General features: G+C 39.5%; 1 protein-coding gene across 2 annotated transcripts in view; it reads left to right on the plus strand.

Annotated features, from left to right (window-relative positions):
- The window catches only part of LOC128694395 (CAP-Gly domain-containing linker protein 3), a 99480-nt gene extending 80018 nt beyond the window's left edge, over positions 1-19462 (plus strand). The window contains exons 9-14 of one of the 2 annotated variants that reach the window (XM_070097950.1): positions 2383-2504; positions 3841-4029; positions 6865-7117; positions 8598-9008; positions 11284-11462; positions 16393-19462. In XM_070097950.1, the coding sequence (XP_069954051.1) occupies positions 2383-2504; positions 3841-4029; positions 6865-7117; positions 8598-9008; positions 11284-11462; positions 16393-16610 (1372 nt within the window). In that variant the 3' untranslated portion in view covers positions 16611-19462. The remainder of the gene's footprint in view (positions 1-2382; positions 2505-3840; positions 4030-6864; positions 7118-8597; positions 9009-11283; positions 11463-16392) is intronic. The other variant, XM_070097951.1, reaches the window with a different exon arrangement.
- Positions 19463-20807: the final 1345 nt, after the last annotated feature.

Raw genomic sequence — 20807 nt, forward strand, 5'->3', positions numbered from 1 at the left:
GAGTTAGTAGATGGGGAGAGGGAGGTATTAGGTAGATGGCGAGAATATTTTGAGGAACTTTTAAATGTTGAGGAAGAAAGGGAGGCGGTAATTTCATGCACTGGTCAGGGAGGTATACCATCTTTTAGGAGTGAAGAAGAGCAGAATGTAAGTGTGGTGGAGGTACGTGAGGCATTACGTAGAATGAACGGGGGTAAAGCAGCTGGAACTGATGGGATCATGACAGAAATGTTAAAAGCAGGGGGGGGGATATAGTGTTGGAGTGGTTGGTACTTTTGTGTAATAAATGTATGAAAGAGGGGAAGGTACCTAGGGATTGGCGGAGAGCATGTATAGTCCTTTTATATAAAGAGAAAGGGGACAAAAGAGATTGTAAAAATTATAGAGGAATAAGTTTACTGAGTATACCAGGAAAAGTATAAGGTAGGATTATAATTGAAAGAATTAGAGGTAAGACAGAATGTAGGATTGCGGATGAGCAGGGAGGCTTCAGAGTGGGTAGGGGATGTGTAGATCAAGTGTTTACATTGAAGCATATATGTGAACAGTATTTAGATAAAGGTAGGGAAGTTTTTATTGCATTTATGGATTTAGAAAAGGCATATGATAGAGTGGATAGAGGAGCAATGTGGCAGATGTTGCAAGTATATGGAATAGGTGGTAAGTTACTAAATGCTGTAAAGAGCTTTTATGAGGATAATGAGACTCAGGTTAGGGTGTGTAGAAGAGAGGGAGAATACTTCCCGGTAAAAGTAGGTCTTAGACAGGGATGTGTAATGTCACCATGGTTGTTTAATATATTTATAGATGGGGTTGTAAAAGAAGTAAATGCTAGGGTGTTCGGGAGAGGGGTGGGATTAAATTATGGGGAATCAAATTCAAAATGGGAATTGACACAGTTACTTTTTGCTGATGATACTGTGCTTATGGGAAATTCTAAAGAAAAATTGCAAAGGTTAGTGGATGAGTTTGAGAATGTGTGTAAAGGTAGAAAGTTGAAAGTGAACATAGAAAAGAGTAAGGTGATGAGAGTATCAAATGATTTAGATAAAGAAAAATTGGATATCAAATTGGGGAGGAGGAGTATGGAAGAAGTGAATGTTTTCAGATACTTGGGAGTTGACGTGTCGGCGGATGGATTTATGAAGGATGAGGTTAATCATAGAATTGATGAGGGAAAAAAGGTGAGTGGTGCGTTGAGGTATATGTGGAGTCAAAAAACGGTATCTATGGAGGCAAAGAAGGGAATGTATGAAAGTATAGTAGTACCAACACTCTTTTATGGATGTGAAGCTTGGATGGTAAATGCAGCAGCGAGGAGATGGTTGGAGGCAGTGGAGATGTCCTGTCTAAGGGCAATGTGTAGTATAAATATTATGCAGAAAATTCGGAGTGTGGAAATTAGGAGAAGGTGTGGAGTTAATAAAAGCATTAGTCAGAGGGCAGAAAAGGGGTTGTTGAGGTGGTTTGGTCATTTAGAGAGAATGGATCAAAGTAGAATGACATGGAAAGCATATAAATCTATAGGGGAAGGAAGGAAGGGTAGGGGTCGTCCTCGAAAGGGTAGGAAAGAGGGGGTAAAGGAGGTTTTGTGGGCGAGGGGCTTGGACTTCCAGCAAGCGTGCATGAGCGTGTTAGATAGGAGTGAATGGAGACGATTGATACTTGGGACCTGACGATCTGTTGGAGTGTGAGCAGGGTAATATTTAGTGAAGGGATTCAGGGAAACCGGTTATTTTCATATAGTCGGACTTGAGTCCTGGAAGTGGGAAGTACAATGCCTGCACTCTAAAGGAGGGGTTTGGGATATTGGCAGTTTGGAGGGATATGTTGTGTATCTTTATACGTATATGCTTCTAAACTGTTGTATTCTGAGCACCTCTGCAAAAGCAGTGATAATGTGTGAGTGTGGTGAAAGTGTTGAATGATGAAAGTATTTTCTTTTTGGGGATTTTCTTTCTTTTTTGGGTCACCCTGCGTCGGTGGGAGACGGCCGACTTGTTGAAAAAAAAAATGTATATATATAATAAATATGCTGGCCGTCTCCCACCGAGGCAGGGTGACCCGAACAAGAATCACTTTAATCATCATCATTCACACTACCACTGTCTTGCCAGAGGCACGCAAATACAACAGTTTCGCTGTTTCTCTAAACAGCAAATATCCCAAGCCCCTCCTTCAGACTGCAAGCACTGTACTTCTCCAGGACTCAAGTTTGGCTAACCGCTTTCCCTAAATCCCTTCACAAAATATTATCTTGCTCTCATCCCAACAGATAAAGTCCCAAAAGCCATTCGTCTCCAGTTCTATCTAACACGCTCACATATATATAAATGCATGCGCGCACGCACTTATTTATTCACTAATGGTACATCTCTGCAGGTTTGTAGGCACGACAGAGTTTGCGACAGGTTTGTGGGCAGGAGTGGAGCTGGAGACTCAGACAGGTCGTCACAACGGCACTGTCAAAGGCGTCATGTACTTCCGCTGTGCTAAGAACTATGGTTAGTCAGTTCATATGATGTTCTCTTTGCCGCTACTTTGTAGTGATGTCAGCTTGTTGAAATATAAAATATACATTGTGCAACAATATTATAATAAATGATATCTACTATGCAATTTTGCCAAAATAAAACATAGCAAATTCGAAGTGCTTTCGTGATGTCTTAATAAAATTCTTAGTAGTGAAAAAAGCTAGACATAACAAAGACATAGTGAGATTGAAACTGAGAGTTGATAAGCATGATTGACCCTGTGTGAATCCTGAATGGCCTTTTGTGACTGTGATTGGCCCCTTGTGAATCTACTTGAGATTCTTCAAGGCTGAACTGTTGCTATCAAGGCTGAGGGGTTGATCACATCAAACTACTACTACACATCTTCCACCATTTTCAGTAATTCTCTGTACAACAAATGTTCCACCTGTGTCTAATTCCTCATCTTGTCAGCATTATATACCATTATTAAATTTAATCTTTTGGAAAAAAAATCTTCAGCAATTACTCGCGATAATTCGCTGGATTTTATAAATCGTTCCACTTCATCACCTTTTGCAGTTACATATTCCAAAAAAAAAAAATAGAGAAAATCGATCAGTTCTGTTGATAGCAATATCTGGGTCAGCAGTTGTTGCAGACTACTTAGCCACTTTGATATTTTTTATACCTCAGTTTCACGGGCTAATACTTTACCTTAGCTCATGTCAGAGCTCTATGTAAGGTCTGCTACCACCCCTGGGATGCTACCCACACAAGTCAGCTAACACCCTAGCGCCTACTTACTGTTTGGTGAACATGGACAACAGGTGTAAGGAAATATGCCCAGTATTTTCACCTGTGCCGGGGATCGAACTAGGAACCTTCAGTACGTGAGCTGAATGTGCTATCAACAAAGCCACGGCTGGACTGCTAAGGATTGTAACAGATCATTTTATGTCACAAATTGGATATGTTGCATGTTGATAACTTTATAAATGTTACTGACAGGTAACAGCTTGTGTTTAAAAAAAACAAGGTGGAGCGAGAAGTATTAGGTTGAAGAACTTTCTTAGCATGCACTGCTTGGCCTACTGTAGTGCTCCTTTTATGTTAACACTTTCTCAATAATGTGGCTGTGGTGCAGTTCCTGGACTCGTTATGTGTAACTGAAATTTGCTGACTACCGCTGGGATGCAGAGCTAAGCTGTGAAACTGCTGTAGCACGAAAGCTTTTGGAATTTGTGTATCATCCATTGTGGTCAAATTGCATGATATATTGTATGAAATGTAAATTAATTTTGAAACTTGCAAGTTGGAAAATATATGTAATGTGTACATCAGCATTCTCACACATTCGTTTCAGGTATCTTTGTGCCTGTGAATCGCCTGACTAAAATCCCCCACGTGAATGTGGGTCGTCAGGGTCGCTCCACCTCTGTATCACAACGTCAGAGGTCCAACACAACGTCGCGACGATCTGTCTCGCTTCCCCCGGGCAGGATCAACCATGGCCGTGTAGATGTCTCCAGGGTGTCTTCCAGGGTGGCTCAGGGTCAGTCCCATAATACCTCGTATCATATTTCATGAACATTTTAAACCCTTGCAAGTCATTCACTGCAAGGAGTGGTGGAGGCTCGACCCTCCGTCCATTAATCATGATGTGATTTGTCCAGTCAGGCTACTACCTTAAAGCTTCCTGTTGGCCCCTTATTTTCTATACTTTCCTTATCCAATCACTATCAATGTTTTTTTCCTAAATTACAGAGAAAAGGAGAATTGGCTGAAAACAGATGACATCCTGGGCATATTGGAAAGACACTAGAATATCCCTCACTTCCAAAGTTTTCCTTAATATATGCATTTTTTTGCATGATATGAATATAAAAATTTAAAAAATGCAGTATTAGAATGTGGGGCAGAAGTTTGTGGTTATCGGAGGGTGGGGGCAGGAGGAAAGAGGAGTGATTGGTGGAATGATGAAGTAAAGGGTGTGATAAAAGAGAAAAAGGTAGCTTATGAGAGGTTTTTACAAAGCAGAAGTGTTATAAGAAGAGCAGAGTATATGGAGAGTAAAAGAAAGGTAAAGAGAGTGGTGAGAGAGTGCAAAAGGAGAGCAGATAATAGAGTGGGAGAGGCACTGTCAAGAAATTTTAATGAAAATAAGAAAAAAATTTGGAGTGAGTTAAACAGGTTAAGAAAGCCTAGGGAAAGTATGGATTTGTCAGTTAAAAACAGAGTAGGGGAGTTAGTAGATGGGGAGAGGGAGGTATTAGGTAGATGGCGAGAATATTTTGAGGAACTTTTAAATGTTAAGGAAGAAACAGAGGCAGTAATTTCATGCACTGGTCAGGGAGGTATACCATCTTTTAGGAGTGAAGAAGAGCAGAATGTAAGTGTGGGGGAGGTACGTGAGGCATTACGTAAAATGAAAGGGGGTAAAGCAGCTGGAACTGATGGGATAATGACAGAAATGTTAAAAGCAGGGGGGGATATAGTGTTGGAGTGGTTGGTACTTTTGTTTAATAAATGTATGAAAGAGGGGAAGGTACCTAGGGATTGGCGGAGAGCATGTATAGTCCCTTTATATAAAGGGAAAGGGGACAAAAGAGACTGTAAAAATTATAGAGGAATAAGTTTACTGAGTATACCAAGAAAAGTGTACGGTAGGGTTATAATTGAAACAATTAGAGGTAAGACAGAATGTAGGATTGCGGATGAGCAGGGAGGCTTCAGAGTGGGTAGGGGATGTGTAGATCAAGTGTTTACATAGAAGCATATATGTGAACAGTATTTAGATAAAGGTAGGGAAGTTTTTATTGCATTTATGGATTTAGAAAAGGCATATGATAGAGTGGATAGAGGAGCAATGTGGCAGATGTTGCAAGTATATGGAATAGGTGGTAAGTTATTAAATGCTGTAAAGAGTTTTTATGTTGATAGTGAGGCTCAGGTTAGGGTGTGTAGAAGAGAGGGAGACTACTTCCCGGTAAAAGTAGGTCTTAGACAGGGATGTGTAATGTCACCATGGTTGTTTAATATATTTATAGATGGGGTTGTAAAGGAAGTAAATGCTAGGGTGTTCGGGAGAGGGGTGGGATTAAATTTTGGGGGATCAAATTCAAAATGGGAATTGACACAGTTACTTTTTGCTGATGATACTGTGCTTATGGGAGATTTTAAAGAAAAATTGCAAAGGTTAGTGGATGAGTTTGGGAATGTGTGTAAAGGTAGAAAGTTGAAAGTGAACATAGAAAAGAGTAAGGTGATGAGGGTATCAAATGATTTAGATAAAGAAAAATTTGATATCAAATTGGGGAGGAGGAGTATGGAAGAAGTGAATGTTTTCAGATACTTGGGAGTTGACGTGTCGGCGGATGGATTTATGAAGGATGAGGTTAATCATAGAATTGATGAAGGAAAAATGGTGAGTGGTGCGTTGAGGTATATGTGGAGTCAAAAAACGTTATCTATGGAGGCAAAGAAGGGAATGTATGAAAGTATAGTAGTACCAACACTCTTATATGGGTGTGAAGCTTGGGTGGTAAATGCAGCAGCGAGGAGACGGTTGGAGGCAGTGGAGATGTCCTGTTTAAGGGCAATGTGTGGTGTAAATATTATGCAGAAAATTCGGAGTGTGGAAATTAGGAAAAGGTGTGGAGTTAATAAAAGTATTAGTCAGAGGGCAGAAGACGGGTTGAGGTGGTTTGGTCATTTAGAGAGAATGGATCAAAGTAGAATGACATGGAAAGCATATAAATCTATAGGGGAAGGAAGGCGGGGTAGGGGTCGTCCTCGAAATGGTTGGAGAGAGGGGGTAAAGGAGGTTTTGTGGGCAAGGGGCTTGGACTTCCAGCAAGCGTGCGTGAGTGTGTTAGATAGGAGTGAATGGAGACGAATGGTACTTGGGACCTGACGATCTGTTGGAGTGTGAGCAGGGTAATATTTAGTGAAGGGATTCAGGGAAACCGGTTATTTTCATATAGTCGGACTTGAGTCCTGGAAATGGGAAGTACAATGCCTGCACTTTCAAGGAGGGGTTTGGGATATTGGCAGTTTGGAGGGATATGTTGTGTATCTTTATATGTATATGCTTCTAAGCTGTTGTATTCTGAGCACCTCTGCAAAAGCAGTGATAATGTGTGAGTGTGGTGAAAGTGTTGAATGATGATGAAAGTATTTTCTTTTTGGGGATTTTCTTTCTTTTTTGGGTCACCCTGCCTCGGTGGGAGACGGCCGACTTGTTGAAAAAAAAAATGAATTATAATACGCCTGTATGTGATAGGCCATTTTGAATATTTTAAATCCCATGTGAATTAAATAACAATGCTTCGCATAATACATGGACAGACTGTTAGTATTAGAGAACTACTGCAATATGACTTTTTAGAGATCCGCAACACGGCCCGCAAGATAATGGTGAGCGACCGAGTGTATGTCGACATGGGCATGGGAAGCGGATCAACACGGGTAGTGACGGGGGTGGTCAGATACACTGGTGGCGTGCACTTTGCCTCAGGCTTCTGGGTGGGTGTTGAGCTCGATGTTCCTCGAGGTACCAACGACGGCTCTGTCAACGGCAGCAGATACTTCAGCTGCAAGGCACACCACGGCATCTTCGCCTCCCCTTCCAGGATCATAAAGTAAGTTTCGTCCCTGCTAGATCTGCATTCAAATGGTGGGGGAATTTATTGTAATTAGGGTTGATAGTTGAAAATTAAAAAAAATAGTTGCTTGTAGGGTATCTCCAAGATATTTGATATAAAATATTATTAAATCAGAATCTAATTTTCTTATGTAAATAGAAGTCTGGCTTAATTCTTTACTAAATTCATTATCTAAATAGCAAATAATCTTCCTAAGGAATGGCTCGTTTAGGTAAACAATGTTAAAGGAATGAATTTAACATTTAACAGTCAAAACAAAATGAGTATATTTAGACAAACTTCATTTATGTATGGTTTTCAGTTCTGTAATTAAAAGCTTCATAAAAATTAATTAATGCTCCGAGGAAGACAAGGATCTATGTCACGTTGATGGTATTTCTTTGGCTGCTGTCTACCTACTTACCACACGGCTCGGTACATATTGTAAAATAGAATTCGTTACTAACTTTTACACTTATCCATTATTATTATATGTACTAAACCAGGGAAACATTCAGCTTCTGGGAAATAGGTAATCAGGTTTGATCTGAGGAAGGAAGGTAGCTCCAGTTCCATGGATCAGTAGTAGTTCTTCAACATGAGAGCACTCACCATGAAGGTTACTTACCCAGACTTCAACTTCTGGGTGCTTGAAGTCAAGCTTAACTCGTGACAATAATTTATAAATTTATCAGTCAGAATGAATATTAAAACAGAATCTGTCGTCTGCCATTTGAAAATCTTTTATATATTCGAAGATAACTTCATCTGCTTTTAATTAATCATTAATACATTAGTTGGGGAGTGGAACACCTAGGTAATTTAATCACCAAGATTAAGGTAGTGTTTATGATTATTATAACTGCTTAATAAATGCTCACTGATATTGGCTTGTACCTTGTCTGTAGCTTGTGTAAGAAGTATTATTGTTGGGAGGGCTATATACAAAAATAATCATAGAATCAGTAGTATCTTACCGGTGTTCGGATTTCAGACCCAGAAATACCAATTTAGAAAGTTGAACATTTCGTATGCCATCCTGGATTACGCTTTTTATATGGTCGTCCATATTATTTAGAATAATGTCTCAGCATCTTATAAAAATTTCCTTGCCACTTAAAACTGCAAAACATTTAAACATAATATTAGTATGAATTTGTTTCAATATTTCTTAGTACATGGTCCATGTAGTGTAATTTAGCATAGAAATAGATATCAGAATAATAGTTCTAGTGTTGTAGCTTATAGTAACAAAATTCACATTTGTAACTTGTATGCATAGTATACTAATATCTACTAACTCCACTTCCTCTCCTTCCACTTCCTTTTCCTGTTTCTTACTGCAACCTGTCCTTCACAACCGTCTCCTATCTATTTTCCACATGCCTACTTTTGTCCCTTTCGTATATGTTCTCTACTTCAATTTCCCGTGCATACTTTCCCTGTCTACATCCCACACTCCACCAACCACCTACAGACTCAGCACTGAACAAGACATGGAGGGAAGCCAAGACCTGCCCAATGACTCGTCAGCACTGAGCTTCAGCCGCCACTCCCTCAGTTCAAGTTCCAATAACACCATCAACATGCTCTCTAGTGGTCCTCTTAGCTTGGGTTGCATGGCTCCCATGAGTTGCAGTTCCCATGGCCCCATAAATCTAGGTTCCAGTGGTACTATGGCTGGTGTGGGAGTCAGCTCCAAAATAAACCTAGACTCAAATAATGTAACGACAGTTAATATAAAAGACTCTTGTTCGACCTGCTCATCATCCCGTCATCTTCTTGATACCCAAACTCAGGGGTCACCAAAGAAGACCCAGCTGGTGAAGACAGCCCTTTACCCGACCAACACAACCATGACTAGCCTTAACAGATCTTTCTCTGCCCGGTGAGTAGAGCATAACTAGGGTAACACTGCTGAATATTTCTTCCTCACTACATCAAGGGCTGCATAAAAGCCTGGGGAGGGGGGCTTGGAACTCGTAATCTAAGACTTAAAGTTAGATCAATAGTTACTGTATATACAATGTTTAGGTCGCACCAGAGCTGGATTAGACTCTTTTTAGGCCAGTAATATAATCATAGACTATGATATCTTACAATGACTGATACGTTGTCTGCAATATTTTTTCATAAGCCCTGAGCGTTGTCCCCATATTGCCCGAAGGATAATTCGAATCTGACTACCTCCCATGTAGATTTGTTGTATGAATACTTAAATAGTACAGTGCTCGGATTATGACATTCTAATTAAATATTAGTACTTAAAAATTGTGGATATCCTGAAATGAGTGATAACTAAGCTAGAATGTGCTGGACATATTCTTGACACTTCAAAGAATCTGAAAAACCTCAAGTTTGTAATAGCATCTCCCGTCTACGGGAGCAGAATGGTGATATTCAATCGAAGGAGACACTCCAGCTCTGTAACAGCACAAATGCATGTGATCGCAGGACAGTTTCTATGTCATGCCTGTCTAAATCATCTTTCCTACCGTCTGTGGATTCTGAATCATGTCATCAACCAGTTAGCGCTGACCAGGAACAACATGTCAGCAGGGTTTTCGTACTGTTATTTAATTTAATAGATGCCGACATAGCAAAACTTTATTTCATAATTTACATGTACTGTACAGCAATTTTCAGATTATTTGAGAAATATTTCCTCTGTTTTACTCTGCATACCTCAAAACTTATACTCCACAGATTACTAGGATCATGCTATATTAAGCTTTAAGATTATTATATTATGTAGATAAATGGTTTAGAGAACCGACAAGTTGATAAATTAGACACATGTGCAATACTTTGGTATCCTTATTGAGGTTAGTGAACCTTTAGGCATGACCTACTTCCATATTTGGATTTGTCAAGTGTAATACCACCTACGACTGCTTCACCTCACCTGTCTACAGTATATAAGCCACTTCGCACATATGCTGTATTCTTTTCAAGACTGATGGACTGATTACGTCGACTCAAGGCTGAGGGACTGCCTCAAACTACTACTGTTCTTCACCATTCTCCTTTGTATGGACTGATGAAGCCACTGTGTAGCAAAACGTTTCCTCAGTAAAGATACACATGTGTCTAATTTATTATTGTTAGTTGAAGCCTAGTGGTGGGTTTAGGTAATTAGCTTCGTTTACTAAGACTTATTTTCAAGGTGTTTCCACATAGATCACAATTGTGTTGTTGCATGCTTAGATAAATGTTAGTAATTTTACGTTCTTATGGAAGTTCTGTATTTTGTAATTATACAAGAATTATCCACGACACCTATAATACAGTGCTGATATATACAGTAATTCAAGAATGAAAAGTACAGATTTTCTTTTGAATTGTTTTAAAGATTATACATAGAATCATGGTATTTCACTCATTCATTATCCTCACTATATGTCAATGGTAAGAAAGGTAAAAAATTAATATTAGAATAGATGGTGGCCCGGAGCAGCGCTGCATAGCCCTTGTGATTTAGCGCTTCTTTTTTATTATAATATTAATAATAATGGTGGCCCGGATACATTTGCAATAACCTTACAGGTTGTTCTAGCAACTCGAAGAGACTGCAAAATGTGTACAGAAGAATGCACACTCGTCATTGCATCTTAGGAAGCAATGACGGGCAGAAACACATACATGCAGGATGTGCTGTATTTTTATCATGATGAAAATGTTTCTTTTTCGGGTCACTCTGCCTTGGTGGGAAAGGGCCAGTGTGTTAAAAAAAAATTAAAAGGAGTAATGGGTACAACTTCATCAGCCACGTATGTAGTTAATATTGTCATTGTCATATGAGCTAGTTGGGCTCAAATTCACAGTCTTTGTGAGTGTTATGCTCAGAAAAGTTTTAAAATTTTCAGAAAACTTTGCTGCTCATATTTTAATAATTTTCTGGTATTTACTATTTTCTAGTAACGTCTTGCAAATTCTTCATTGTTATATTATATATTAGAGAATGAAAGTAACAACACTAACTGGAATAATTCACAGATAACCCACAAATTAAAAATAATAACTAAATCTTTGGGTTTGTCCTCGACCTGATAGACCATTATCAGGTTGTGAGCAACTTTTTTCAAGTGTTTTGGTTTGAAACTTTTTGCAGATCTTTTCTCTTGTTATAGCACAAGTGGTGACTATAAATAACTTTTTGACAGCTACATGACATCGAGACAACGTCAGGAAGAGCTGGAACGTGCTGCAGAGGATAGGAAGAAGGAACAGACGTGGTGTAACCCGCCACTACTGGCGGCCACACCTAAGTTACAACGCAAGAAGCGAGAGAATCAACACTGGTTAGAGGTTGGCCACAATGTTTTCTACAAGAACGAAGTCGGTGAGTTGACTGATGCTGGGAATGTTAGGTTTAAAAACTATTAACTGCACGTGGTTCATGAACATCACTAATGCCAGGAATACTTTAATCTCTGAAATACAAATTATGTAAACTGCCTTGATAAACTGAGAGATGTACACCACTCACTGTATTTACCCTGCTATTAATAGTTGCTGATTACTTTTACATAGAAGGATAATGAATGTTAGTTATAGAATGGAATAATAAGTATTGAATGTGGACATAATAGAATAATATAGAAAAAACAGTATTCATTCTGAACCTTATTGCTTCACTCTACAGGTGTTCATATTTTCTGAACTGTGGTGGTTAAAATGTTTTCAGAAACAAGCTAAACATGATGAAAGTGAGACGACCGTTGGGACGCTTTGCCTGTGGACAGGTTTCTTCAGTCAATATACGGGGATGCGCAAGCAGATTTATACAAGCGTAGTCAGGTGAGTGGCCAGGTCAGTGAGGTCACTGCTTGAGGTGAATTGCAAGAAGGGAGCACTGGATGATGATTGTCCATTTCATTTATGAACAGCTGCGTGTCCTTCCAAGACATCAAGAAAGACGCCTATCTGGTTATAAACGAAAATGACAAAACATGAGGCAGATGCCTTGAAGCTGCACTGATCTGAACACAAAGTATAATCCAACATAATCAAGGAGCCTTCGGTTTAGCCAAACCTGGAACACAACTTATCTTGCATAAACAGGTCATAGGAAGGACCTAAAGTTCTACCGTCTTGTAATTCACCCTCAGTGACATCACTGACCCGGCCACTCGCCTGAATACGCTTGTATAAATTTGTTTGTTGGGCATTCCTATATATATTGACTGAAGTCTATCCACAGGGGCAACTTCTCAATAAAGCTTCTTTCTGCAATTGTTGCTTTTTTGCCACTTGTGACTTAGTGCCGTTTGTCTCCAAGTTAAATATAAATTTTTGATGTACTATAATTATCTGCTTTAAATGTCTGTGTATATTCACGTGCTTCGTTTGAACAACTGGAGATGATACTTAGCTTGAATTTGAATCCTTGTGTAATGGAACAATTAATTTTCAGTCAGATATGGTTTATCTCTTTAATATTATGCATTCGGTCTTTAGTGTTGCAATTTCTTGTTCATGAAAACCACAGAATAGCAGACTGCCCATTTTATATTGTGTTGTGTAGAGTAGCCATGTTAGGTCAGTTTTGACTTGAAAAGATAAATTTTTTACTGTTCTCTTTATAATGACCATGAATCATAAAATGTAATTTTTTTTTTTTCAACAAGTCGGCCGTCTCCCACCGAGGCAGGGTGACCCAAAAAAGAAAGAAAATCCCCCAAAAGAAAATACTTTCATCATCATTCAACACTTTCACCACACTCACACATTATCACTGCTTTTGCAGAGGTGCTCAGAATACAACAGTTTAGAAGCATATACGTATAAAGATACACAACATATCCCTCCAAACTGCCAATATCCCAAACCCCTCCTTTAAAGTGCAGGCATTGTACTTCCCATTTCCAGGACTCAAGTCCGACTATATGAAAATAACCGGTTTCCCTGAATCTCTTCACTAAATATTACCCTGCTCACACTCCAACAGATCGTCAGGTCCCAAGTATTATTCGCCTCCATTCACTCCTATCTAATACGCTCATGCACGCTTGCTGGAAGTCCAAGCCCCTAGCCCACAAAACCTCCTTTACCCCCTCTTTCCAACCCTTTCGAGGACGACCCCTACCCCTCCTTCCTTCCCCTATAGATTTATATGCTTTCCATGTCATTCTACTTTGATCCATTCTCTCTAAATGACCATACCACCTCAACAACCCCTCTTCTGCCCTCTGACTAATGCTTTTATTAACTCCACACCTCCTAATTTCCACACTCCGAATTTTCTGCATAATATTTACACCACACATTGCCCTTAGACAGGACATCTCCACTGCCTCCAACCGTCTCCTCGCTGCTGCATTTACCACCCAAGCTTCACATCCATATAAGAGTGTTGGTACTACTATACTTTCATACATTCCCTTCTTTGCCTCCATAGATAACGTTTTTTGACTCCACATATACCTCAATGCACCACTCACCTTTTTTCCCTCATCAATTCTATGATTAACCTCATCCTTCATAAATCCATCCGCCGACACGTCAGCTCCCAAGTATCTGAAAACATTCACTTCTTCCATACTCCTCCTCCCCAATTTGATATCAAATTTTTCTTTATCTAAATCATTTGATACCCTCATCACCTTACTCTTTTCTATGTTCACTTTCAACTTTCTACCTTTACACACATTCTCAAACTCATCCACTAACCTTTGCAATTTTTCTTTAGAATCTCCCATAAGCACAGTATCATCAGCAAAAAGTAACTGTGTCAATTCCCATTTTGAATTTGATTCCCCATAATTTAATCCCACCCCTCTCCCGAACACCCTAGCATTTACTTCTTTTACAACCCCATCTATAAATATATTAAACAACCATGGTGACATTACACATCCCTGTCTAAGACCTACTTTTACCGGGAAGTATTCTCCCTCTCTTCTACACACCCTAACCTGGGCCTCACTATCCTCATAAAAACTCTTTACAGCATTTAGTAACTTACCACCTATTCCATATACTTGCAACATCTGCCACATTGCTCCTCTATCCACTCTATCATATGCCTTTTCTAAATCCATAAATGCAATAAAAACGTCCCTACCTTTATCTAAATACTGTTCACATATATGCTTCAATGTAAACACTTGATCTACACATCCCCTACCCACTCTGAAGCCTCCCTGCTCATCCGCAATCCTACATTCTGTCTTACCTCTAATTCTTTCAATTATAACCGTACCGTATACTTTTCCTGGTATACTCAGTAAACTTATTCCTCTATAATTTTTACAATCTCTTTTGTCCCCTTTCCCTTTATATAAAGGGACTATACATGCTCTCCGCCAATCCCTGGGTACCTTCCCCTCTTTCATACATTTATTAAACAAAAGTACCAACAACTCCAACACTATATCCCCCCCTGCTTTTAGCATTTCTGTCATGATCCCATCAGTTCCAGCTGCTTTACCCCCTTTCATTCTACGTAATGCCTCACGTACCTCCACCACACTTACATTCTGCTCTTCTTCACTTTAAAAGATGGTATACCTCCCTGGCCAGTGCATGAAATTACCGCCTCCCTTTCTTCCTTAACATTTAAAAGTTCCTCAAAATATTCTTGCCATCTACCTAATACCTCCATCTCCCCATCTACTAACTCCCCTACTCTGTTTTTAACTGACAAATCCATACTTTCCCTAGGCTTTCTTAACTTGTTTAACTCACTCCAAAATTTTTTCTTATTTTCATTAAAATTTCTTGACAGTGCCTCTCCCACTCTTTCATCTGCTCTCCTTTTGCACTCTCTCACCACTCTCTTCACCTTTCTTTTACTCTCCATATACTCTGCTCTTCTTATAACACTTCTGCTTCGTAAAAACCTCTCGTAAGCTACCTTTTTCTCTTTTATCACACCCTTTACTTCATCATTCCACCAATCACTCCTCTTTCCTCCTGCCCCCACCCTCCTATAACCACAAACTTCTGCCCCACATTCTAATACTGCATTTTTAAAACTATTCCAACACTTGCCGCATGTACTGCTTTTTTTTATTAGTTCATTACACGAAATGGTCGAGCAGAGTGCTTAAAATAGGCGGGCAGGGAAGACTGAAATAGGCAGACAGGCAGGCAGATAACGGTGAAATTGACAGACATAGAAAAGTGTACATATAAAACAGGTAGAGAACATTGGAGTAGACATTGGCAGACAGCAATGAAATGCTTATGCAAGGAAAATTAACTAGTTATGCCTAAGATAGGTAGATATTAATGAAGTAGACGTAACAGTCAAAAAAAATCAGGCAAGCAAGGAGGAGCAAGTGATGGAAGCTAGCAAGCAAGCAGATAGTTGTTGAATACAGAGTGACGTTGAGAGTTAATAAGTAGGAGTGATGCAGTACTAGCGTGTGTGGGACGGCAGAATTGACCTATGAGTTGCATGGTGCTAGTGGCAGTGCAACATTTTCCCGTGAGTATTGCCATGCATTCGTCGCTGACATCATCCAGGGCTGAGGATGACGGCCACACCACACTACACATGTTTCTATTCTTCTTGTAATTATAATTGTGTAATTACATTAGCATTTTATTATGATTAGTATATAATTAGCATTTTATATTATTATTGCATTCTCAGAAGAGAGGGTAGACGTGTGGAGGTTAGTTATAGATGTAAAAGAGGTGGTGGTGGTCTGTTAACCAAATAAAATATCTGCTGCCACATGTCTTAGTCATATGACCCACTAGTGGTTAAGCAACAGCTGGAGTTCTCCACTTTAAAAGTTCAACGTATCACATTGTCATTTGTTCTATACACCAGTATCTTAAGGGCATGTTAGATCGGCAGGAGTGGATATAATGGGATATTGAGAATCGAGGTTCAGTTGTGAGCAAGGTAATATTTCTAAAAGGGATTTAGGGAAAACTCAGTAGCCGGGCTTGAGTTCTGGAAGGAAAAAGTAGATTGTGCACTCTGAAGGAGGGATGGGCATGTTGCATTTCGGAGGGCCATTGGAATTAAGATGTCTGTACACGTCAAATAGGAAAAAGAGTCTCCGATTACCATCCAAACTAAAGGTATTTCGCTATTCGAGAGAGGTATCTTCATATCCCATACCCTCCTCTACTTCACTTCGCACAAAAAGGAATATTATGTACTGTGAGGTAACTTGTCTCGTGATTAGCGTGCAGAGGATCTAGCCAACTAATTCTTGTGCAGAATGACCCACACAGATCTTCCACTTCCTATAAATATAGTAATGTAAATTTTACGTCCTTATCAATTCCATTTCATCTGCGTGTTCCAGGAGTGATTAAATACATTGGTCAGGTGGACTTCGAGTCCGGGACGTGGCTAGGAGTAGAGCTTCGAGCAGCCAAGGGACGCCACGATGGGATGGTTCGAGGACGCCGATATTTCACCTGTCGTCCACGCCATGGTATTATGGTCAAGCCCAACAAGGTCCATGCCAGGGGCATCAACGGCGCCTTGCTTGTCAGACCTCAAGATGAATTCCAAGACTAGTTGAATGCAACCAAGTTAAGGCTCGAAGAGTAAAGACAAGCCCCAGCAAAAGCACTCTTGACATATCTACCCTGCAGTGGATCAAGACCTAACACTCTCTCCTCAATACCCTCTTAATCAAATTCCTTACTTCTCCTTTCATCCCCACTTCAACTCTGGTAAACTGTAATATACGTTTTACCCCCTTTAGATGTGCATTTACTTGCACCTTTTCTCGAGTTAATACTGGAATAATCTTTACTGTGAACTTGAAACTTGTACTGAGAAAGGAAACGGTAAGATCATAAGGATTATTCAGGTTACAGGAATCTGCAATGCGTATACCGACAGCATGTAAATACAACACTTTTGTGCAACACTAACACATTTTATTAGGAAACATTTTGCTCCTGGGAGCTTTGTCGATTGAACACCGAAGATCCTAGATAATCAGTGTATATAGGGGAAGAGACGTTAGGTGCAGGAGGCGTCAAGTAACACGGTATCAGTCGTTACAATGTTGCAAGCAAGCACGACAGATCACTGTTGTGGTGCCACTGATTATCATTGCTGCAGCTTCATGCGACACAGAGTATGTGTCAGTCAGGAAATGCTTCTCACTATATAAGTGTAAGCTGAGCATTTCAGGTCCATCGTCCACAGTAAAATGACTTTAACATATTGGTCATCTGTCCTAGGATAGAACCAACTCTCAGATCAGTAGCATAGCCTGCACATCAACTTTACCCTAGAAGTGGAAAAATGACAGGTAACTCTCATTCCTTGTCTTGTGATAAAGCCAATGACACCCGAGGTTTCGAGGTTTTTCGCTAGCCTACTAACAAAGATGTTCTACACTGCAGTTCCCATCATGACACTAGGACCAAGAGAGGAGTTAGTTATATTTCCTTCACAGTCTGTAGGACCTCCAGCCTGTCCTTCCTTGAAGAGAGGTGCTCTTATATCATCTCCAGGTTGTTCCATTTTATCAGTGGTTGCAAAAAAGCACAAATCATTATGAATATAACAGTTTCAAACAACCCAATTAAAAAGTACATTGTCCTTCCATGTAGGGACGTAGCTAGAAATGTGGCAAGTGTCCTGCCCAATTAGGAAGGACAACCCCACACTCATAGATGCTTGGGCAGGAGTCTCGGTGGCTGTGATCAAATATGTGAGAAAAAATTATATTTGACAGAGACAATAAAGAGTTTGTAACAGTGCCTTGGAGAACATAAATACGCCTGTAACTGGGTCTACATGAACAACTCGTGCGTGGTTCACCGTAGTTCACATGACATCAGATGAAGTGGGGAGAAGCCAGGCTCATACAAGGGTAGACTGATTTGCGGGAAAGGCGCTGCCTTGAGGCATTGATTGCTGTTTCTAACACTAGTACAAAAAATCTGGTAGTCTCAATATTTCAAGTGTGTTAATCAACCTATTGCTACCCAGCCAGAACAATGCAGTCAAGTTATCTGATTGAATATGTTACTGACCTGACGAATGCTGCACCTGACTTCTCTCCCTATACATATATATTTATAATCTCTTATGCCCTGTATTAGATTGAGAAAGCTTCCAGGAGCAAAACATTTCCTTATATGTTGTAATGTTGGACAAAAATTATTCAAGTTAGCTAAAGTAAGATTAGGCAGAACAAACCTATAAATATGCAGAATGTTTGCCGGTATAAAATAAAAATTAAATGTGTTGCATTCACATGCATTCCAATATCGTGTTTTGTAAACATAAAATATAAAATACAAGCAATAACAATCACTATTGTACAAGATTTTTTTTATTTTAATGTAAATACATTACGTGCTGTAACTCGTACATATTGATGGTGATACCACTTACAATCTTCATCAACTACACATTACAATATCTCGTGTGTTGACAGGCGTGAAGCTTCATCTGGGTATTTTGCTGTTATCACAATATAAACACTGCCACAGATAATGTAGCCTTCTAGATGTCAAGATTTCTCCATAGATGAAATGGCATATTGCCAGTAACTTTAAAAATAAAGACGTAAATTGCAGAACAAGCTTTAATTTGGACAACATTTTCTTTCTGTGTGTGGAGCTTTATCAAGTCATCTTGACTTGATAAAGCTCTACACAGCGAAACGTTGTCCCTCTTCAAGCTTGTTCTGCAACATGTCTGTCTTCAGTATTTCCCCATATTAGTTTATTGTTTTTGCACATATGTATAAATGTGGTTTTGTTACTAGATATATAATAGATTTTTACTTTATTGCTCCCTTTATAATTAAGTTAACTAAAATATCTCACCTAGATTTAGCATCAGGTACTATGCTTTAATTAGTGGTAAAGAGTAGTGGGTTGCAAGCAAGTTCCCAGGTAGCGAGGATCTTGCGTGAACTTAACCTAGACAACTTCAAGAAAGTTAATGCATAATTCATATTTACCTAGTGATTTTTACGTCTAGTTAATATGGGAAAGACCCACGGAGTAGTTGTATTATCACTGCATATTGTAAATAATAACGATTTGAGTTTATTGTGCACTTTTAAGTTTAGTGTCGCTTACACGGCTTTCTCTGCTAGACCAGAGAGTGTGTGCTACGTGTGACTGTATATATAATCAAGTTTTGTCAGGTACTTCAATAAAAGTATTGCGACGTGAATTACATCAATGGTTTCACTGTCAGTGTTATCACTGCTGGTCATTACCTGTGATGACCACATATTGTGCTAAAATGTTTCCCTGGCCTTAATAACTAATGTCATGTTACTAATTTGTAAATAAACACTGTAATTTTCATGACCTATAGTTGGTTGCCAGGTTCTACCTGCATTTTAAGTACGATTACTGAATGAAATATATTTTTATTGAATTCGTGCCTATCGTGTATTTATTGTTGTGAATTTTATCCCAGTATTTTGTTTTAGATTGAACAATCATGTTATAGTGTAAAAAATATAATCTACGGGTTATAAATTACATGTAATTAAAGTTAGCCGGACTTGAGTCCTGGAGGTGAGAAGGGAAGTGCCTGGTTCTCTGAAGGAGGAGTGATGTCGCAGTTGGAAGGTAATCTGATTGTGATGTCGGCATAGGTCTGCAAAGACAGCAATTGAGTGAATACTGGTGAGCGTTTTTTCTTCTATGGGCCACCCTGCCCAAGTAATTTAGAAAAAAAAAGTTTTAGGGAACTAAATGTGTCCCTAAACATAAAAATTCTTTTCTTTTCAAAGTTCCACAAAGTATTAACATACTAAAATAAAAATAAACATTGATGGAGTAGTGCCGAGTGAAACAAGAGGGAGATGCGGGAGTCAGGTCGCGGGGTCGTGGAAGCTTCCTGGTGGAGGTGAGAGAGCAAGCAGCTCCCTGGGGGTCAGGGGTTATGGGTACTGACATTTTTTGTATTAACGAAGTAGGTAAGTGGCTGGTGGTGGGGGTTGGAGGAAATGTATTTAGGATGATGACCTGGAGTTGATTTTGGGGTCAGGGCCAGTCCCAGACCCGGTTACTGGCGTGATCGACCAGGCTGTTAGCACCAACGGTACAGTCCAATATATGTCCCACAGCCTGGATGATAGACATTGACTAGGAACTTAAGCTCCTTCTTTAAGATCGCCAAGGGTTTGTCTGTTGAAGAGCTTGGTCCCCTGACACTTAGTGTTCTCTTAGTGCCCTTGCTTTTTATTGGAGGTATTTTTGCATTATCTGCCAAACCTCTTGTTTTATGTGGATTGAGTGTAGTGTGCAGGTTCGGGAGCTGTCCCTCCAGACCTTTCAATGTATATATTATGATTTACAGTATCTTTATCGCCTACATTCCAAGAAGTACAGTTCAAGGGACTTATGCATCCCAATAGTTCATATGTTTTACCGAATTTATATGTGCAGGTGACAAGTGGAGAAATTCTGTAGATTATGAACTGAAAAGTCAAATTACATAAAATTAATGGGCAATGTCTTCCTGCCAAGTAACCTTGCAGGCATCCAGCATTGTTGAAACTCCCATAAGCCACAGTCGTCAGGTAATTCATTACCTTGATCTGAATATTCAAGGTGACAGACCACATGCATAGTTTAGACAATGAGCTTTATTTAGAATAAATGGAAGAGCACTCCTACTGACCCTGGAGAGGCAGATCCCACTAAATTATTTTTAAACAATGTATATTTGAGTGTACTGCTATGCTCTCAGGACTTACCATAACGAGAGTAAATGCAAACA

This window comes from Cherax quadricarinatus, chromosome 60 (genome assembly GCF_038502225.1).
Source record: "Cherax quadricarinatus isolate ZL_2023a chromosome 60, ASM3850222v1, whole genome shotgun sequence".
In the NCBI taxonomy this organism is placed as follows: Eukaryota; Metazoa; Arthropoda; class Malacostraca; order Decapoda; family Parastacidae; genus Cherax; species Cherax quadricarinatus.